Source organism: Rhinoderma darwinii, chromosome 5 (assembly GCF_050947455.1).
Source record: "Rhinoderma darwinii isolate aRhiDar2 chromosome 5, aRhiDar2.hap1, whole genome shotgun sequence".
In the NCBI taxonomy this organism is placed as follows: domain Eukaryota; kingdom Metazoa; phylum Chordata; class Amphibia; order Anura; family Rhinodermatidae; genus Rhinoderma; species Rhinoderma darwinii.
The window spans coordinates 328,861,857-328,884,048 of NC_134691.1; the positions used below are offsets into that span (position 1 = coordinate 328,861,857).

At 42.2% G+C, this 22,192-nt stretch overlaps 1 protein-coding gene across 2 annotated transcripts; it reads left to right on the top strand.

The window, feature by feature from the left end:
- The first annotated feature begins 1,081 nt into the window (after window positions 1–1,081).
- Window positions 1,082–21,796, top strand: FAM133B (family with sequence similarity 133 member B). Of its 2 annotated transcripts, none has more exons than XM_075827714.1 (12): window positions 1,082–1,184; window positions 2,740–2,837; window positions 3,732–3,810; window positions 4,417–4,485; window positions 5,935–5,967; window positions 6,234–6,305; window positions 9,700–9,783; window positions 10,891–10,938; window positions 11,698–11,802; window positions 13,463–13,501; window positions 15,651–15,927; window positions 20,647–21,796. In XM_075827714.1, exons 1-11 carry the CDS (start codon window positions 1,089–1,091, stop codon window positions 15,735–15,737), a joined length of 810 nt encoding a protein of 269 aa, XP_075683829.1. In that variant the 5' UTR covers window positions 1,082–1,088; the 3' UTR covers window positions 15,738–15,927; window positions 20,647–21,796. The 2 variants fall into 2 exon arrangements, with proteins under 2 accessions (XP_075683829.1, XP_075683830.1); XM_075827715.1 differs by having other exon boundaries at window positions 1,101–1,188.
- The last annotated feature ends 396 nt before the right edge of the window (window positions 21,797–22,192 follow it).

Consider the following 22,192-nt stretch of genomic DNA (forward strand, 5'->3'; position numbering starts at 1 on the left):
CGGACAAGTAACTACGGTCGTGTGCATGAGGCCTTAGGCGCAGATTTCTCATCTAAATCCTCATCAAATCTACTTACATTCCGCATCCAATGCAAGTGAAGGGGGTATTTTATACCCCATTCACATGCAGCGGAGAAAATCACATCTGAAGAGAAAAAAAAAGGGACACGATCATTATTTCCATTGATTCTGCATAGAAAAGTCATGGATTAGCCCCATTGTATGACATTGGGGCAAATCCATGTGCAGATGTACAGCCATGGCAGAAAAACGTTTGTAAAACATATAAATAAGGATATTCCTTAAGCAAATCATTAGCGTGTCAACATAGCCTTAGGGTATATTCAGAGGTAGCGGTCCTGTCATGGTTTATTGCAGTGGTTTCCACAAAATGCTGTGGTTTACCTGTGATTTTGTGATAGTTACGGCAATAAACTGCAACATGACCGCTACGTCTAACAATATACTTGGTTTATTATTAATATTTAGGTTGTTAAATATTTTATTATTATTATATATACATTTTTTTGACGAATTATATTAATTTTTTTACATATTATTTATTTTTTACTTATTATATATATTTTTTACATATTATTATTTTTATCCATATGATTTTTTTAAGTCTCTAAATTTTTTTACATATTTTTTTTTACATATACTATTCTTTTTTCATACATATTATTTTATATATTTTTACATATTATGTTATTTTTATACATATATTATTTTTTTGCATATTATATTATTATTTTTATCCATATTTTTATTTTTTACATATTGTTTGACATTTATTTTTACATATTATGTTATTACTTTTATACATATTATTCTAATATTTATTTTTACATATTATATTATTGTTTTTTACGTATAATTTTTTTTCAAATATTACATTTATCTTTACATATTATATTATTTATTTTTTACATAGTAAATTATTATTCTTTAAATATTATATTTTTATTCTTCTGTTATTTGCGTCCCTACAAGCTTTTTTCACGGGTTCATCTGGGTGTAATGCGCTCCGATCCTGTAGGGGTCGCTCTCTGCTTCTGACATTTCTCTTCTTCAGGGCACCGCGCTCTATGGTGGGTCCAGTCTCGGAGGCCTCGGACGCCGAGAGACGTCCGTGCTCCGGGAGCCTCACCGAGAGCAACATGGGGAAGCGGGACAACCGGGTGGTAGGTACAGAGCCCGGGACTGTGCACGGCTGGAACACCGGCGGTATAGCGTCAGATTATTTACATCACGTTAGCTCCACTGTCACTCACAGCCATATCCAGCCCTTATGTGTTTATTATATGGCTGCTGGGGCTTTATAATATACAGGTCTATGTTATGGCATGTTAACCCCTTAATCACACAGCCGGGTTTTGCCATCGGGACGAAGCGTTTTTTTTTCAGGCCGGTATTTTGAAAGGTGTAACTTTTTTTCCCCTGTGGTCGTCGTCTTGTTTTTTTTTTGTGGCACAAATTGTATTTTTTAATGACACTTAAAAAACATCAATTCCGCCATTACTTTTAGAGACTTGTCTACAATGCGGTGTAAATGACGCGGTAACTTTATTTTGCGGTTTTTAACTTTTACAGCTATACCAAATTTCTATACATAGATTTTTAATTTTTGTTTTTTTACTTTTGTACTAAACTTGTTTTTTTTTTTTTTTACAAAAGTACTTTGTTTGTTTCGCTTCATTCAATGAACCATAATATTTTTTTATTTTGCCGTTGGCGGAGCGGTTTGAGCGCTTGTTCTTTCTGGGATGACTTGTATTTTTCTTTGGTACCCTTTTGAGGGGACATAAGGAGTAGGAGGGGACAGGAACATGCGAACCTTCGATCGCTTCTATATTATATTGCAATACTTCTGTATTGCAGTGTATTGTGCCTGTCAGTGTTAGGCCTTCCGTTGCCATGGCAACCCATAGGTAGCCCGCGATCACCCAGAGGGAGCCCCATCCCTCTGTTCAACCACTTAACTGCCGCGGTCAGCATTGACCATAGCATCTAGGGGGTTACACAGCCAGGATCACATTTATCTCCAGTGTCGTCTGTATAGTACCGCGGGCACAGCTTCTGTTCCTTCAGCATGACTGGCGTACTATTATGTCAGTTTCTGCGATGTAATATTATGTCACAGGACGGGAAGTGGTTAAAGGAGTCGTCTTATGAAGAAAAAAGACAGACATGGCGACGTTTCTGGAATAAAAAGAACCTTTTTTTTCTTATCGGGGATTATTCCTTTTGTTTAGAATTCTTTATAGGGTATTTGAAAAATTATTTTCTTAATCAGACCGTCCCTTTAAGGCCCTGTTCACACACAGTCTTTCTTGCAGGCAGAGAATTCTGCCTGTAAAACTCCGCTCCAGATTTTTTTTAAGTGGTTTTGCGCCACAGGCGTCTTTTACTGTGTTTTTTACCTATGTCTTCAACAGGCAAAGGAAAAAACCACAAGTGTCTTTTTTGTCATAAAACGCGTAAAAAAAACCGCTGTTTTTTTTTTGTCTCCCATTCATTTCAATGGGGTTTTTTGAGGAGGAAAACGCCTCAAGATAGGGCATGTCTCTTCTTTTTCCCACAAGCGTTTTTTTTCCGCTCGCAGAAAACAAAAGCCTCCACCTCCCATTGAAATCAATGGGAGGCAATTTCGGCCGCGGCTTCCGCGGCAAAAAATGTGTAACGAAAACTCAGTGTGAACAGGGCCTTATACTTGTGTTTCGCTCTGCTCCCTTATAGGCATATATGAACCCTATTGCAATGGCCCGAGCCAGGGGCCCCACATCTTCTGGAGGTCCAACCATACAGGATTACCTGAGCAGACCAAGACCTACTTGGTGAGTTCTGTGATGTAAGGAAACATACGGAGGTGGTTCACTTAATCTGCCCGCACTTCCTCAGCTGTCATTGATGACGTGACTGCGTTTGCGATACAGATTTTTGTCTTTCGAAACCTCAGAAGGAGTCCTACACGCCACCACAATGCCATTGAAATGAATGAAATCGCCGACCAGTGCTGATCACAGGGGGTCATCTGTGGGGAAACCGGTCACCAAGTGTTCCGATCTCCTGCAGCGCCACCACAGGGGAAATGAAGTACAACATAGTTCCATTCAAATCTTTGGGCAGTCTCTAATGTGTAGACGTTCTGGGTCCTCCAGAGAGAGTGAAATTCTCATTGTAGCTCCTCTCCATCTAATAGATGAGTCCTGAACCCCACTCTGTTAACCCAGAATGCCATAATAGGGTATTTGGTTTTCTAAACCAGACAACCCCTTTAAAGGGGTTTCCCAGAAGCCTAAATTATCACCTATCAACAGGATAAGTGATCATTTTCTGATCGCTGGGACCCCCACCGGTTATGAGAACGGGAGTCCCGAGCCCCCTGTTTGCAGTGAGGAGGACATCGATTGGAGCGGCGGCCTAACCTGCGCGCTGCCGTTCCTTTCAAAGTCTATGGGAATGACTAAAACAGCTGAGTAAAGCGCTCGGCTGTTTGCGTTGTTCTCCTATACATGAAGCAGCGGGCACATGCTCAACCGCCGCTCCATTCACTGTAGGGGGTGCAGCGAGGAGGATCTGGGGGTTTGTGACCCCAGTTCTTAGGATCGGTGGATAGGTGATAATTTATGATTCTGTGAAAACCCCTTTAATGACAATATTGCTATGAATTGGTAGAACGTGATAAGAATGAATGGTGATTGAAGCCTTTTGTCTCCTTACTTGTGTAGGGAAGAAGTGAAGGAGCAGCTGGAGAAGAAGAAGAAAGGTTCCCGGGCCCTGGCAGAGTTTGAAGAAAAGATGAATATGGTGCTTGTTGTTAGACTCTTACATATATATTTATATCTTTGCTCGTTTAATCTCTGCAGTTCACATTGATCTTTTCGGTATTCAATGCAATTTTTACATTTACCAACGATGACATCTGCATATGTTACCTCCGTGCTATAAGCAGAAGGGGCACGGTGCTTCAAAGCGCTGCAGCCCCTTCACTACTGTGACAGCGGAATCCCGCTCATTTTTTTTTTTTCTCTATTACATTTTCACAACTATTGAAAAATATTACGCAAATATTTTTCCGTCTTTATAGATCCATCGTAAAAAATAGAAATATTGGAAATTTACATCCGTTACTATACATTATTTGGTCACTTCAAGTTACATAGAAGTGAATGCGGCTGCAGGTAGAAAAAAAAGGCAAGAAATGGTGATTATTTGTCATGTGCAGCTTTTTATCCAATCAGGTGACGGATGAGCAACTCACGTGATTGGCTTAAAAGCTGCACATGACCAGTAGAGCCGGACTCCTCTGTCTGGGACTCCTGCATTATTTTTTTAATCGTTTATTCCTGTTGTGATGGAATATTAACTTTTAGGGTTGTTTTTTTTTTTTTCTTGCTTGGTATATTTCTAAAGAGTTGGAGGAAGGAGCTGGAAAAGCACAGAGAGAAAATCATCAGTGAAAGTTCCTCAAAGAAGAAGGAGGTAAATAATGACTGACGGCTTAGAGAAGGAATTAAAAGAACGGTAAATCTGATAAACACTAAGCATGGAGGAGAAAAAATCCTTTGTGGAGGAGCCTTATAGAAATTCTGCAGAGGACATGGGTTTATTTTACCGCCGGATCCCCTCCATTTTTGTCTAGGAGGGGCAGGGCTTAATGTTCTATGCCGCCTATTGCCGACAGGATACTAAAGGAGGGCTCCGGCTGCATCTATTTACAGGCTAGCCTTCACTCCCCACATGCATCAATGAGCCTTGCACGCCCATGACCCTCTTGCTTGTTCACCGGTTGTCCTTCCTTGGAGCACTTTTGGTAGGTAATAACCACTACATACCAGGAACATCCCACAAGACCGGCCGTTTTTGAGGATGCCCTGACCCATTGTCTAGACGTCACAATTTGGCCCTTGTCACAGTCACTCAGATCCCCACACTTGCCCATTTTTCCTGCTTCCAACACATCAACTTCAAAAATGGACTGGTCACTTCCTGCCTCATATATCCCCCCCTCTTGTCAGACACCATTGTAACCAGATCATCAATGTCATTCACTTCGCCTGTCAGGGGTTTACTGTTATGGCTGATCGGTGTATTTCTCATTTTATGTTTTGAATATGAGACGAAAGACAGAGAATAAGGGTCCTTTTACACGGGCCAATATGGACCGTGAAAATGAGCGCCAATCAACGAGACGGCTTGTTTGCTCCTTTCAGGAGCAGTGATTGGTTATGTATGCAGACGGGTGATCCTTACGACGATCGCTCGTCCCCATGCACTTGCATCATGTCGTCGGCACATCTCCGTGTTTACAGGCCGACAATGATAATAGTTATTGCTGCATAAAAGAGCGTTTGCTCGTTCATCGGCTGAATCGGGAAGGAGTGTTCATATGAACGCATGTTTGCCCAATCATTGGCTTGTGTAGAAGAGCCTTAAGGGAGAATTGTATGGGGGATTTTGTATGTTTAGTGTTCCTCTGGAGGGGGCTTAGCATACCCGGTCTCCGGTTGCTGACACAAGTGGTGGAGGGGCTCCTAGTCCCATGCAGCCGGATACACGTCTGATGTGAGATTTGAGAGAAGGGGAAATGACATCTACTGGGACACACATAGAAAAATTCTTTATAAATTTCTCAGCTTTGCAATATGAGACAGAATAAGATCAGCGAAGACCAGAATATTAGTGAGGAATAAAGCAGATTTTTTTTTTTGTGTGTATTTTCTACATAGAGTGAGACTCTGAAGGGGTTGTCTGGTTTGTTCAACCCTTTTTGGTATTGCTGGTCTCTTGGTGACAACGGTTTGATCACCGGTCTCTCGCCAGAATCAAAGACTTCATACTGTGCAGGAATTGAGATACTACATGAAGATAACTTTGCTGTATTCTCCTGTCCTTATCTCATACATTTTCACCTTTTATTTATCTCTGTAGAAACGGAAAAAGGATAAGAAGAAATCCGGTGGGGTGAGAATAGCTTTCATCTCGCATATCTTTGACTATTGCTGTCTGCGAAGTGCAATTAAAGGTCCAAATTTGATGATTGCCGAATGGACCAAATAAGTAAAATTAGAACCAAATTTGTAATAAGTCCAGGAGCCGACACAGAGTATGAACAGGTCGATGCTGTGTCTGCTTCTATGACTTATTCTTTGGTTCGATAATTCTGAGTGAATGATCTTAGTTTCAAATGTGCGTCTCACAAGTTTCACTTTTTATTGTCTGTGGTCAAGTTATCTTCATCATCTTCTTCTGCATCATCGAGTTCTACTTCTTCCAGCAGTTCTGACGAGTCTGATAATGAGGTGAGTGTGCACCGCATAACCCGGTCTTGTTCATATCATGTCTTAATGTCGTGTCGTGACGCGCTGTAACCCACAAGGTCAGCTGGCACTTCATATTAATTTAACCCCTTAGTGACCACCAATACGCCTTTTCACGGCGGTCACTAAGGGGCCTTAGGCGAGGCCGCCGCCTTTTCACAGCAGCCTAGTCCGAGTCCTGCACGGGTGTCCTGTGCTGGGTGGAGCAGGTGCTTGGCTGTGTGATGACAGCCGGGCTCCTGCTCCAACGGTAGCGATTGAAGTTTACTTAGATCGCGCCCCTTAAATGCTGCGGTCAATAGCGACCGCAGCATTTAAGTCGTTTACAGAGGGAGGGAGCTCCCTCAGTTACCCATCGGCGGCCCGCAAATGCAATCGCGGGCCTACGATGGGGTCTTATGTCAGCCGGGGGCCTAACAAAGGCCCCCAGGCCTGCCCTGGCTATATACCTCTTAGGCCGTGCCAGAGACACGTCCAAATAGATTACCTGTCAGTTTTACACTGACCGGCAATACTGCTTTGGTATACAAAGTACGCCAAAGCATTATAGCAGCTATCAAAAGATCGCATAGTGAAGTCCCCTAGTGAGACTGAAAAAATAAGTAATAAATGTTAGAGGCTCTATCATCAAATAATAAGTGCCCTATCTCCTACCTAATCTGATAGTCACTGTAATGTAGATAACCGTGTTTTGTTTTTTTTTGTTTTCTTTATAAACGTTTATTTTTGACGGCGTTATGACTATTTTTCATTTTATGCTAATTTCTTCTAAATGAGCAAGTGGTCGTTGTACAGAGGAGTGTATGACGCTGACCAATCAGTGACCAATCAGCGTCATACACTTCTCTACATTCATGTTCAGCTGTACTCATAGCACGATCTCGCGAGATCACGCTGTGCTGTTATTTACTCCCACATTAACTTTACCGCAGTGTTGGGAGAATGAAAAGGCATCGCCTCCTGGCTGGAGAAAACTGTTGTTATCTACATTACAGTGACTATCAGATTAGGTAGGAGAAAGGAGATAGGGCACTTATAAACCGACAGAGCCTCTTTAAATAAAAATTACAGTTAAAAAAACAAAAAAAGAATATTTTTTTCCATTAAAAAATAGTTTTATTTAGTAAAAATGGAATAAAAGTACACACATATGGTATATGAACCAAACAATAATGAACCAAACAATAAAGTTAACATGTAATTTCAACTGCAAGCTGAACACCGTAAAAAAAACAACACAAAATACTATGGCGGAATTGCTTTTTTTTTTTTCCCATTGTCCCCCCAAAAAGTAATAAAACCCATGTACCCCCAAAAAGTACCAATAAAAACTGTCTCGGCCTGCAAAAAACAAGCCCACCTATAACTAAATTGCCAGAAAAATAGAAAAGTTAAGGCTCTTGAAAAGCGACGATGCAAAAACAAATAATTTCAGTGCAAAAGTAGTAAAACATAAAAAACCTATACATATGTGGTGTGTGGTATCGTTGTGATCGTAGCAACCCATAGAGTAAAGGTAATATGTTAAACGGCGTAAAGTTTAAATGCATAGGAGAATTCGGAATTGCTGGTTTTTTTTTCTATCTCCCCCCCCCCCCTCCTAAAAAAGTTGATAATAGTTAATTAAAAAATGATATGTATCCCAAAATGGTGCCATTAAAAAAATACAACTAATCCTGCAAAAAAAGTCCTAATACTGTTATGTCGACGGAGAAATAAAAAAGTTATATCTCTTTAAATGCAACGATGGAAAAATGAAAAAAATATCTTGGTCATTAGGGCCTAAAATAGGCTGGTAACTAAGGGGTTATCCAGGCAGAGGGGTGTTTTTTATACTGATGACCTATCCACGGGATACGCGGACCCCGCACCGATTAGATGTCACGGCTGCTTTCGGGTGCCGGAACTATGCAGGATCTGTGCGGGAAGCAGAAGGCTGTGGTCACAGTGTAGGAGTAGAGCTGCAGTAACCCAGCACAGGTGCTATACAGTTAACAGAATCTTCTGCTTCCGGCACCGACCCTGCATAGCTTCCGGCACACAGAGGCAGCCAGGACAACTGATCGGTTGGGGGTTCGGGTGTCGGACCACACCAATCATATACTGATGACCTATGGTGTGGATAGGTTATCACTATAATAAACAGCCCCAGCCTGGATACTGCTTTAAGGTAGTTGTCTCAAACCTGTGGCTCTCCAGCTGTTGTGCAACTACAGTTCCCAGCTGTCAGTGCATGCTGGGAGTGGTGGACAGTGGGGAAGAAAACCACAGCAAGGTCACAACAGGGTACGGTGCACTTTTAAACAACCACAACTAACCCTAAAATCTAAAATGGAGCCAAATGGCAAATGTGAACTGAAACACGAGATCATGGCAAAAACGTATTTAGAGGCTCTGTCACCAGATTTTGCAACCCCTATCTGCTATTGCAGCAGATAGGCGCTGCAATGTAGATTACAGTAACGTTTTTATTTTTAAAAAACGAGCATTTTTGGCCAAGTTATGACCATTTTTGTAGTTATGCAAATGAGGCTAGCAAAAGTCCAAGTGGGTGTGTTTAAAAGTAAAAGTACAACTGGGCGTGTATTATGTGCGTACATCGGGGCGTGTTTACTACTTTTACCAGCTGGGCGTTCTGATGAGAAGTATCATCCTCTTCTCTTCAGAACGCCCAGCTTCTGACAGTGCAGATCTGTGACGTCACTCACAGGTCCTGCATCGTGACGGCCACATCGGCACCAGAGGCTACAGTTGATTCTGCAGCAGCATCAGCGTTTGCAGGTAAGTCGATCTTACCTGCAAACGCTGATGCTGCTGCAGAATCAACTGTAGCCTCTGGTGCCGATGTGGCCGTCACGATGCAGGACCTGTGAGTGACGTCACAGATCTGCACTGTCAGAAGCTGGGCGTTCTGAAGAGAAGTGGATGATACTTCTCTTCACAGCGCCCAGCTAGTAAAAGTATTAAAAACGCCCCGATGTACGCACATAATACACACCCACTTGGACTTTTACTTTTAAACACACCCACTTGGACTTTTGCAAGCCTCATTTGCATAACTACAAAAATGGTCATAACTTGGCCAAAAATGCTCGTTTTTTAAAAATAAAAACGTTACTGTAATCTACATTGCAGCGCCGATCTGCTGCAATAGCAGATAGGGGTTGCAAAATCTGGTGACAGAGCCTCTTTAAGTATAATGGGATTTTTGCCACATTTTTGTTCTTTTGTTTTTTAAAAGAACATTGTGCTATAACTGTCTATAGAAAACCACGATGTGGTTAAGCAATGGGTTAGTCCTACTCCATGCTGTCAGCAGAGCACGGACATTTATGGTATGGAAAGGCTAATTTTGTATTGTTGTCTTATTTTAAAGACCAAGAAAAAAACGACAAAAAGAAAAAAGAAGAAAAAGCACTCCCGCAGGACATCCGACAGCAGCTCTGACTCCGAGAGCAAGGTATAACACATAATATACAAGTTGCTTATGCAAATTCAATGTTTCAGTGCAGCTCCCAGTAGATTGGAAAGTCAGGGGTGGGCAACCTTGTACATTATGGGGGCCTAGGGTGTGGCCCTTAAAATCTATGTCCACCTTCACAGCCCATTTTTTTAAAAATAATTATCCCAATGCATCTAAAATACAAATTGAAGCAACTTTGCAAAAGGTCTGAATTAAACATTTCCTTTAGTTTGGTTTCTACAAGCTCCTATGCAGACCAATGCATCTCCATGGTAACGGGCAACAAGCAACTGCAGTTTAGTCTGATCTTGCAGTCGTACAGTCCTCTACATTTTACCAACATACATTTGGTAGATTAGTAAGAAGTAAAGCACATATAAGAGTATGACTGCAGGATCAGACTACACCAGGTTTGTTTGTCTGTTACCATGGAGATGCATAGGTCTGCATTAGAGCTGTAGAAACCATAAAGAACAAATGTGGTGAAAGTGGCACAAATTACATTCATTAGAGCAGGACAATTGGACAAGTTCAGCCCCTTCTCTGCACTTTCTGGACATAAACTTCTATGTACGGTGCTGTGATTGGCTGGTTACCGCAGCTGTGCACACGTGGTCACCCGCAGGAGGGCGACTGTGATTGGCAGCCACACTCCTGTACTAATGGCTGGCATTCGAGAAACCTTTAATACCTTCTGTTTAACCCCTTGTTACGCTTGGCTTGGGTTGACAAATTGCATTCGACAAGCACTTATTACTTGAAGACACGGATGTAATTTATCAGACCCACATGGGCTTAAATGTTCTCCATTTATTTGCATGATTTTTCATAAGGTAGAATAGTTACATTTAACCTTTTGTTGGGTTTAAGGGATCAAGGCGAATAAATAAATTAGAGGAGATTGATGAAAACTGGTGCAAAGGTAAAGTGGAGTAGTTGCCCATAGCAATCCGATTTCGCCTTTCGTTTTTCAAAGGGCCTTTTAAAAACTAAATCGGCAACCGCTCCAATTTTTCTGCGCCAGTTTTAATAAATCTCCCCCTTTCTCTTTATAGTTCTTTTGTAAAATAAGCTTCCTGCAAATAAATTATTGTTCTTGTATAGGAATGTGCGAAGAAGAAGAAATCCAAAGATGAGAATGAGAAAGAGAAGGTGAGGAAATGTAAAGAATCCCCCCTGCGATCTGACCAGTGTTCCCATATTTTCCAGTATTGGGGCTTTTTTGGGAGAGAATTGCGTTCGTGAAAAGATATTTGGAACAATACAAATGATTTTATTCTCATGGGAAATCTCGTAGCCATGCACTACCCTCAGACAATAGCGACAAGCTGATATCAATCAGTCAGAAATTACCACGTGTTTCCGGCCCTCCTTTTTTCCCTCAGACGTAGTACAAAAACACCAGAGGGAAAGTGACGACAGAACCAATTCCATAGATTTCTATAGGGTCAGTTTTGTGTCCGGTGACATCCGTTGTGACACTGGACATCTCCCCGAGCTGGAGATGTCCAGCGGACAGGTGAACAAACTTCACAATTTCTCCATCAGTTGTGTCCAACTCAAAAAATAACCTGCTGAACACAACTGCTATGTAAGAAGGGGTTGTCTGAGACTAGAATAAAGGGTCTGAGTTTTTCCAGAAACAGCGCCACTCTAGTCCATGGGCAGTGTCTGGTATTGCAACTAAATACCATTTAAGGCTGAGCTGCAGTACCAATCAAACTCTGTGGACTACAGTGGTGCTGTTTCTGGAAAAAACACCCCTTTTGGGCAATGGGTAATGATACCAAGTTATCATAACCAGTTTGTCAATTACTTTAAAAGCTTTTGATATGTTGGCTACATAAGGGACTTATAATAACATGGCTAGGCAAATAATTGTTGTTTTTGTATTCACCCGTCCAACTAAAGGATGTAAAGAATGTGAGCAGGAAGAGACGACGTCCAGGTGATGACGATGATGATCAGAGACACTCCTCTTCTTACTCTTCGTCTGGATCAGAATCCGGAGAGGAGGTTAGCGGCTTCTATAATATTGTCATCGGGAATATTCTTAATTTTCAAAAAATGGAATAAATATGAAAACAAATGACTTAAAGATGCACGCCCCGATTTTTTTATTTATTTTTGTTTCCTCCGATTGTAATGTAGATGTAAACAGTAGTGTAGTTAGTTCTCCTACTGAGCTATTTGGGAGTTATCTGCTCCGTTACTTCCGATGTGGCATGTGACCGCGCTCAATCCTCGAGCCTCTTATGTGTGGACTGGAAGTTAAGTCTCTCTATACATTGTTATGGGACTCTCAATGTGGCTCCCATAATCATGCATAGAAAAACTAACTTTAGGCCCACACATGAGGCTCGAGGATTCTTAGAGTCTCTAAATGGCCGCGTGGGACACTGGAAGGAACAGATCAGATAACTCACAAATGAAAGAGAACCTTTCACCTGCCCATACATGTGTAGCTGTCAATGGGGCGTGTACTGGCAAGGGGGCGTGTTACTATGGCTGTGACACTGTCCAATCGGCTACGGACAGTGTCACAGCAAGAGCTGGAGAGAGGAGAGTGAGTGATGGCTTTAGTGTGCAATCAGGAGACTGCTTGATCTGTCACTCAGGAGGAGGGGCTTTCAGTGTTCTCTGAGGAGAGCCAAGGAGCATTTAAAGGCTATACACCTTTTGAAAAAAAAATATATATATATCTGTGTTTTGTGCAACTTTTTTTTAATCATTTTTATTAAAAAATATTTTTACTTTTTGAGATACAGCTGCTTTGTATCCTGTAAACAAAGCAGCTGTATCTAGCGCTGAAACCTGTATCTGTCAGCTCAGTGGCACTGACTGGTTCAGTGACCGTGGGTCCTGTGTGTATCTGACCCACAGGATCGAGCTGTAATCAATCACATATAAGGCTTCGTTCAGATCTGCATCTGGACTCCGTTCATGGGTTGCGTCTGAGCTTTCCGTAAGGGAAACCAATGAACAGAACCCTGACTGAGACAAACGGAAACCATAGGTTTCCGTTTGCATCACCATTGATTTCAATGGTGACGGATCCGGTGTGAATGGTTTCCGTTTGTCTCCGTTGTGCAAAGGTTCCGTCGTTTTGAAGGAAGCAATACCGTAATCAACTACGCTACTGATTCCGTCAAAACGGCTGAACCCTTGCACGACGGAGACAAATGGAAACCATTTGCACAGGATCCGTCACCATTGAAATCAATGGTGATGCAAACGGAAACCTATGATTTCCGTTTGTCTGTCAGGGTTCTGTTCATGGGTTGCCCTGACGGAAAGGTCCGACAGAACCCATGAGCAGATGACTGACGTAGCTGTGAACGAAGCCTAAGTTGCACCAAACACACTAATAAACGTTTTTATAAAAAAAAATGCAAAGGTGTACATAGCCCTTAAACATCAAGGGGCCACTTCAGTATGTAACTCTATGGCTGTGTAAAGGCAATTGGGGGATTTGGAGCTCTGTATCCCTAAAACAAGACTCTAACCCCTATAAACATTTATTATATTATAGAATTTTGGACCTAAACACGAAATTGTGTTCATATATGTAAGAACACTTCAAAATAAGTGCTTTGCTGCATCTTGTAGTCCAAAATGACAGTAAAATGTATCGTTATGTTATTAAAATATTCTCACATGGATCCGACTTTCTCAGGCATACGGGAAAAGGAGAAGAAGCAGTGAAGAGAAAGCTGTAAGTATCTGAGATGTCCGTACATGATGGCCGATATCTGCTGGATGTCAGATGACACTGCTGTAAAGTCCGTGAGGTAGTACGCTAAAAATGGATGCTCCGAAAAATGGTGGTGTTACCTGTAGCGTCCAATCAGATACTAGATGTCATTGGAAAAGCAGAAACCTGTTGCTAGGGGCAACGCCCCCACTTTTTCTTTGCGCTTTTTATTAATTGCCAGTGAACCAGATAACAGAAGCGTTATGTGCAGTGGAGTGCCCTCCAGTATAAAGAAGCACCCCTCTCCTACTCAGGTGACCATGACCAGCCCCCCCACTGTTCTCAAGTCTATTTGGTTGTTGGTGAACACATAACTACGGCCTCTAATAAGTTCTGCATGTATTTCCGCTTTTTATGCATGTGGGACAATTAATTTCCGAACAGTTGGTTTTTATTTCGTAAGACCCTTAGGCCCAGTTCACACGGTGTATTTTGCAGGCAGAAAAAAATATGCCTCATAATTCCTTCTGGCATTTTGAGGCAGATTTTGACATGCCACGACCTTTTTCACACGCAGCCATTAAGGACCGCAGGCAAAAACCGCTGCTCAAAATGTTAGCGGACAGCCACCCGGGGAAAAAACGCCTCTGCCTCCCGTAGAAATCAATGGGATGTGATTTCGGAAGTTTTTTTGGCACGGATTCCAAAGCTGTTTCCGTGTCAAAATCAGCACCAGAAAACGGTGTGAACTGGGCCTTAAAATGTACTTATTATTTCATGTATTTTTAACAAGCCAGTAGATATGTCAGTATTTAATCTGTCTCGTGCTTCGTTACTTTCTGCCCCGTTGTTTGGACAGAGTCTGTAAATAGTGACAGAGAGCACAATCTGCCTCCTCCTAGGGGGTCTATATCATTTCTTTACTGCTCTTATGCTGTGAACACACCGCAAAACCTGAACCAGACCGCAAAAGGGGTTGGGTTTATTAAAATTTAGTTATAAGTGGACATTTTTTCAGCATTTTGGGGGCATTTCCAGGGTGGGACGAGGCAGATAGTGTCCCAATTTTGTGGATTTAAATGTTGGCAAGTATGTTGTTGTGCCCACCTGATCATGCTCATTGAAGGGCCGTGGCCCCTCTGCAGCTTTACCAGACACTGCGCCCCCCGCGTCTCTGGGCTGAATTTGGTATTAGATTTAGGCCGGGTTCCCACGTAGCGTAAACACTGCAGAATTTCCGCAATGGAATTGTATGTGGAAATTCCGCAGCATTTACAGTAGCAGCAAAGTGGATGAAATTTAAAAAATCTCCTGCCCACGCTGCGGGAAAAACAGTGTAAACGTTAATAAATTGACCTGCGGTGCGGAATTGAATTCCGCATGACAAGTTATGCTGCGTTTTTTGTTTTTCCGTTGCAGGTTTTTCCCCATTGAATTCATTGGGAAAGGTTTTTAGAATTTTTTCCGGACGGAATGTACTGCGAGTTCCAGATTGGACACGCTGCGAGATTTTTACGCATCGTATCCGGCCTGTGGGAACCCGGCCTTGCAGTCCATGAATAAGAGCAGCATTGGCTCTAGTAAATCTATGAAGCAAAGCCGTGACATTTCTTCCTTTTTTATTTTTTTATCGTTTTTTTTATTTTTTTTTCCTCTGAATTCACAAACTTTTTTTTTTTTTTTTAATTCCATACAGAAATATGCCAATTGCAATCACTTACCAATATACTCTAATGAAACTTTTTCTCACCTGCCCATAAAATCCTGCGACCCTGGGTGACATGTCGTTCTTAGTCACATCATTTTCAGTGGTTAGGTGACCAGATCACCCAGTATCTGCAGCGCTGTATCTATATAGAATAAAGAAAAAAATAGTATTTCCGGGAAGCCACTTTACTGCCATGCATTAGCGGAGTTCCTGTTGTCAGGATATGATGTATAACTTATAAGCTGCTTCAAATTGCCTTCTGTATTTTACCATGAACCAGACTCTTCAAAATGACCATTTACTCAGTGGTAGATGTTTATAGGCTGGTGCCGCAGTATATAGTCAGCACTACCTGTGTAATAGGGAAACCGATGTAACTGCAGATGATGTCCCTTTCTCTAGTCCTCCTTCACCCGCGTGCCGTGATAAACATATTAACATGTTGCTCCCCTTCTCTCACAGTATAAAGTCAAGAAGAAGAAGAAGCACAAGAAGCACAGCAAGAAGAAGAAAAAGAAATCTCACGTTCCCAGCTCGGATTCTGAATGATCAGCTTAGAATCGCCCGCACGTGTGCAATGACTGTGAAAAGCTGAAACTCATCCTTGTTTCTGTAACTAGGTTTCTTCTCTTCTGCGCCGCATTGGACTGTTTCATAGAGTAACATCTCACAGGAGAACGTCCTGCCCCGACCGTGGCGTCACATCGACGACTTTATGCCTCCAGTGATAACTTTTTGGGTAATTCTATTATATGAAATGGGTAAGGGGGGGGGGGGGTAGCACAATAACTGGTACCACATACACAAAGCAATATTACCTCAGAGTACTACTTATCACCACGCCGAGGGGTACAGGGGGCTGGTGAAGTGCATCTGTTTCTCACTACACAGGCAGACTTTTTTTTTTTTACTTAGTATACCCCCTATGGACCTTCTACAAACTAGTGCTATCCGTGAGACATGGAGCGCGACAGGGGTTGTCCATGATTAGCAAAATATGGCTGCTTTCCTCCTTAAGCAGCGCCACACTCGTCCATGGGTCTAGTTAAGCAGCTCGGCTACATTGAAGTGAATGGGCTGAGCTGCGATACCACACACAACCTGTGGACAGGAGTGGCACTGTTTATATTTTTTTAATCTTGGACAAACTTTAAAGTTACTGTATGTACCAAAAATGACCCTTCATAGGCAGTAATCGGGATTTGCACCCTGATATACACTTCATTCCGATTCTGCATCGTCCCTGCACCTCATTGGGCTTGTAGGGGAACATTCGTGCAGATGCAGGATCGGGTCCGGGAAGTGCTCTCTAATGCGCATTAGCGCCTATGTTATATAATGGAGCTTCTGTACAGAGTCGAGCACGTCTTGGAAGAGATCTTTGGATGTGGAAGCACTGAAGACCCCTGACTGCACGCTCCCCAGTCTATAATTGCTGCATGTGGAGCAGCATTTTATAAAAGTAGAGGGACCCCATTAATGAAGGAATGGGAAACGCGTCAGCCCACAGAATCTCTGATTCCAAGCTAGCGCGCTTTAAAGGATGCTTCCAATGATGTTGCCGACCACGCGTCCCACCAGAAGTTTGAAGGGTAATCTCGGATCACACACACTATTTAAAGGGTGGCTAAACTTTAAGAGAACTTCTGACGTGTCAGAAGTTTTGATTGGTGGGGGTCCGAGCACTGAGATCTCCCAAGCGATCGCTAAAACAAAGCAGCAGAAGCGCTCGGGTGAGCACTGTGCCGCTTCGTTTCTGATTTGGCTTTCCTTGGCCGAGCGAGCGGTGTACAGTCTCATAGACTTTCTATTGAGTTTGTACAACACTCCGAGGAAAGACGATCAGAAACTAAGCAGCACAGCGCTCACCAGAGTCTGCCACTTAGTTTTAGCCATCGGTGGGGGTCTCAGTGCTCGGACCCCCACCTATCAAATCTTCTCATATGTCACTGTGACATGTTAAAAGTTTAGTTACTCTTTATAAAGTGACGGTGGAAGAGCGAGCAGTCCAGTCGCCTAGATAATCGTACAACGGCGAAAGCCTCTCCTGCAAAGTACCTTGACAGGATGGACTTGCTGAGGGTACGATTGCCTAAACAATCGGACCGGCCGCGTCTCCCTCCGACAACATTAATAGACGAGGCTTTTAAATATGTAGATTGGAAACATTTTTCAACGTTTTGATGGTAAATTCGGTGCCGGAGTATAGCACAGATCAGTTTTTGGTGTGAGGTAAGTGCATTTATAGGTAGTTACTCAGCTCGGTAAATGCAGATCTGTCAGATGACTTGTACTGGAAAAGACTAAAGCAATAATGAGACTCCTCATAGGAAGATCTCCGGCTGGGACCGTCGGTACGAAGCCCAACAAGACTGCATTTAAATGTTATACTTTAGAGTTGGGTTACTTGGCCCTCACAATTGACTGCAGATAAATACCTGGGAATATATACCTATGCTTTATGTTTTCATCTCCTCTTCTGTCCAAGCTACATAGTTGATTCTTAGGGTATGTTCACACTGCAGCGTCTGTTACGGCTGAAATTACGGTGCTGTTTTCAGGAGAAAACAGCACCGTAATTTCAGCCGTAATGGCATGTGCAGGCGTCTTTCGCTGTGTCCATTACGGACGTAATTGGATCTGTTTTTCTATGGAGTCCATAGAAAACGGCTCCATTTACGTCTCAAGAAGTGACAGGCACTTCTTTGACGCGGGCATATTTTTTACGCGCCGCCTTTTGACAGCGGCGCGTAAAAAAAATGACCGTCGGCACAGAACATCATAAGACCCATTCAAATGAATGGGCAGATGTTTGCCGATGCTTTTGAGCCACATTTTCGGACGTAATTCGGGGATATACGTCCGTAAATAGTGTGTGTGAACCCAGCCTTACTAGAGACGTTCGCAGAATCTCTCCTGGTAATTGGCACTTTCAAAGGACTTTATTACGTTGTATGGGAGATCAGTGATCAATCTCCAGTTTTGAACTTTGCATTACTGTTTATGTTCACCAGTGAATGGGAGTTACAGAAACAGCAAGCTCGGCTGTTTCCGTACTCACGACCACCTTGAAACTCAGCGGCAGAAGGTAGGACTTGTGTCAGGGGACCCCATTCTAGAGATAGGTGCGAGTCCTAGAGACGGGACCCGCATCTATCGGACAATTATGGCATATACTATGGATATGCCATAAATGTCCTAGATAGGAATACCCTTGTAAGCTCCTAAACCAGGTGATGGACCTTCTGAAAATCGTTGTTTACACTACATTAAACTGGCAATGCTCTTCTCGGAAAAGCCTGTGGTACATGGGCAAGGTAAAATAGTGTTTATGCTATCAAAACATAGACTGTGATTAACAGGGTTGTCCAGAATTGTGTGTGGTATTACAGCTCAGCCCTATTCACTTCAATGGCGCTGAGCTGCAATACCATACAAAACCAGGTGTGGTGCTGTTTTTGGAAGAAAGACATGTATTTCTGATCCTGTAAGAGTCATTTAAAGAGACTCTGTCACCACATTATAAGTGCCCTATCTCCTATATAAGGAGATCGGCGCTATAATGTAGGTGACAGTAATGCTTTTTATTTTAAAAAAAACTATATTTTTACCACTTTATTAGCGTTTTTAGATTTATGCTAATGAGCTTTCTTAATGCCCAAGTGGGCGTATTTTTACTTTAGACCAAGTGGGCGTTGTACAGGGGAGTGTATGACGCTGACCAATCAGCCTCATGCACTCCTCCATTCATTTACTCAGCGCATAGGGATCCTGCTAGATCCTTATGTGCTGTCTTAGGGTATGTTCACACGCACTAATTACGGACGTAATTCGGGAGTTTTTGCACCGAATTACGTCCGAAAATAGCGCCTCAATAGCGCTGACAAACATCTGCCCATTGAAAGCAATGGGCAGACGTTTGTCTGTTCACACGAGGCGTAATTTACGCGCTGCTGTCAAATGACGGCGCGTAAATAGACGCCCGCGTCAAAGAAGTGACCTGTCACTTCTTTGGCCGTAATTGGAGCCGTTATTCATTGACTCCAATGAAAAGCAGCGCCAATTACGTCCGTAATGGACGCGGCGTTCAAGCGCCTGCACATGCCGTTACGGCTGAAATTACGGGGATGTTTTCAGGCTGAAACATCCCCGTAATTTCAGCCGTTACGGACGCCCTCGTGTGAATATACCCTTATACTAACACATTAACAATACTGAAGTGTTTAGACCGTGAATAGACATTCCACGGGATGTCTATTCACAATCTCTGCACTTCGTTACTCTGCCTGTGGTAGTTACAGCAGAGGAAGCGTGATCTCGCGAGATTACGCTGTAAATGACAGGTTACAACGAGATCACGCTTTGCTCTGCTGTAACTTCCATAGAAACAGTAACGAAGTGCAGAGATTGTGAATAGACATCCCGTGGAATGTCTATTCACTGTCTAAACACTTCAGTATTGTTAATGTGTTAGTATAAGACAGCACATAAGGATCTAGCAGGATCCCTATGCGCTGACTAAATGAATGGAGGAGTGCATGATGCTGATTGGTCAGCGTCATACACTCCCCTGTACAACGCCCACTTGGTCTAAAGTAAAAATACGCCCACTTCGGCATTAAGCAACTCATTAGCATAAATCTGACATCGCTAATAAAGTGGTGAAAATAGATTGTTTTTTTAAATAAGCATTACTGTCATCTACATTACAGCGCCGATCACCTTATATAGGAGACAGGACACTTATAATGTGGTGACAGAGTCTCTTTAAGCTCCTAAAGGACTTGTCTGCTCAAATATATTTTTAGAAAAATTTGATTAAAAGGTTTTTCTTGACAACTCTCACTGATACCCCCTATTCACTGCCTAACAACTATAGTCTTTTATATGGGGTTGTCAGGCCCATGTCCCTAGCAACTAGTCTGTCTCGGATGAGTCAGGGCTTTAATTTATGGCAAAAATGGCATTTGGCTGCAAGGAGGCTTGGCAGCACTGAAACCATTCTTTTCTCTGTCACTGCCATATTCAGATTTTTCTAAACATAAGTTCAGGTGGAGAATCTATTTAAAGGGGTTGTTAAAGATTAGAAAAACATGGCTGCTTTTTATAAAAAAATAATCTTGCCACCCCTTTCTACAGGTTGCTCTGATTTGTCACAGCAAGGCCGAATTCAGACGGCCGTAGTATACGTTTTTGATGGAGCGAGTGAAGGGTACGCTGAAAAATAGAACACGTCCTATTTTCTTCCGTTTTCACCAATCCCTCATTAGACTCAAGTCTATGGGGATCTGTGTAAACGGGACCCGCGTGGGTACAACTCTGACATGAAAAAAACTGCCGTTTTTCACGTCCGTCTTTGCGCTGGTTCATGTGAATCTGGCCTAAGGCTAATTCTGTCGGTTTTGATAAATGAGGGCGACTATATTCATAACCGCAATTTTTGTTTTTTATTTTTCAGTGTGAAAGATTGGCTTGGAAAACCCCCCCCCAAAGTAATTTGCATTAATTTTATCGATGGCTACTCACCTAGTATCAGCACTATAAAGGTCCTGAATTCATCCATTGCAACTCAGTCTGACAGATACTATGAACTACTAGCCCCAGCATGTCCCATCAGCCAATGATTGTAAGGCAATGCTGGGAATTGTAGTTATGCATAAAATGGTCAATTTTAGTTTGGCCTCGAAATTTTTAACTTTTTTTATGGACCGTGCTAAAAGAAACACAGTTATGTCACAGTAATATACATTGATAGCCATCATGTCCACGGTAATATACATTGATAGCCATCATGTCCACGGTAATATACATTGATAGCCATCATCTCCACAGTAATATACATTGATAGCCATCATGTCCACGGTAATATACATTGATAGCCATCATGTCCACGGTAATATACATTGATAGCCATCATCTCCACAGTAATATACATTGATAGCCATCATGTCCACGGTAATATACATTGATAGCCATCATGTCCACGGTAATATACATTGATAGCCATCATGTCCACGGTAATATACATTGATAGACATCATGTCCACGGTAATATACATTGATAGCCATCATGTCCACGGTAATATACATTGATAGCCATCATGTCCACGGTAATATACATTGATAGCCATCATGTCCACGGTAATATACATTGATAGCCATCATGTCCACGGTAATATACATTGATAGACATCATGTCCACGGTAATATACATTGATAGCCATCATGTCCACGGTAATATACATTGATAGCCATCATGTCCACGGTAATATACATTGATAGCCATCATGTCCACGGTAATATACATTGATAGCCATCATGTCCACAGGGGAGGTCAGACTGTTCCCACATTGATTTTGCCTGTCCACGCATTACATGCACAGCTGACGGTGTCCGTAGTGAATATCCGTCTGGCTGTTTTACCTTGCGGGAATTGTTACTGAAATTGTTCGCGTGTATAAAGCTACATTTGTTTTGTATTATTTTTTTATATATAAATATTTAACGGCTTCATATTGAAGCTCCGCTACATAGATTTCGGTACCAGACCCGTTCAGATCTTGTCCTGTTTTATGAAAGTGAATTATTATTGAAATAAAAATATTGTTTAGGGATTAAGTTTATTTTTCGTTATTGTATTTTACAGGTAGAATTATTATTATTTTTTTTAATTATTATAAGTATGTGTTGTGGTGCAGCTGATTGTTATATTTGTTCGGCCTTGTTCACACGGCGTGTATGTGACGCGTTTTCCAGTCACATCAATGGGAAAACGCATTTTAGCGTGTTTAAAAAAACGCGTTGTGTAACAAAAAAAAAGTGTCGGGTCAATTCTATGCGTGTAAAACGCTCCAAATTCCCATAGTCAATGGGAGTCCTAATTACACGCCCGAAAATGCATCAAAACCGCTTGTACTTTAAAAAGCTAACTGATGCTAGGAGCCCAGCTCCCTGAATTGTGTTTGGTCCGGGAAATAAGGCCACCATACAGTCCCATATCTCAC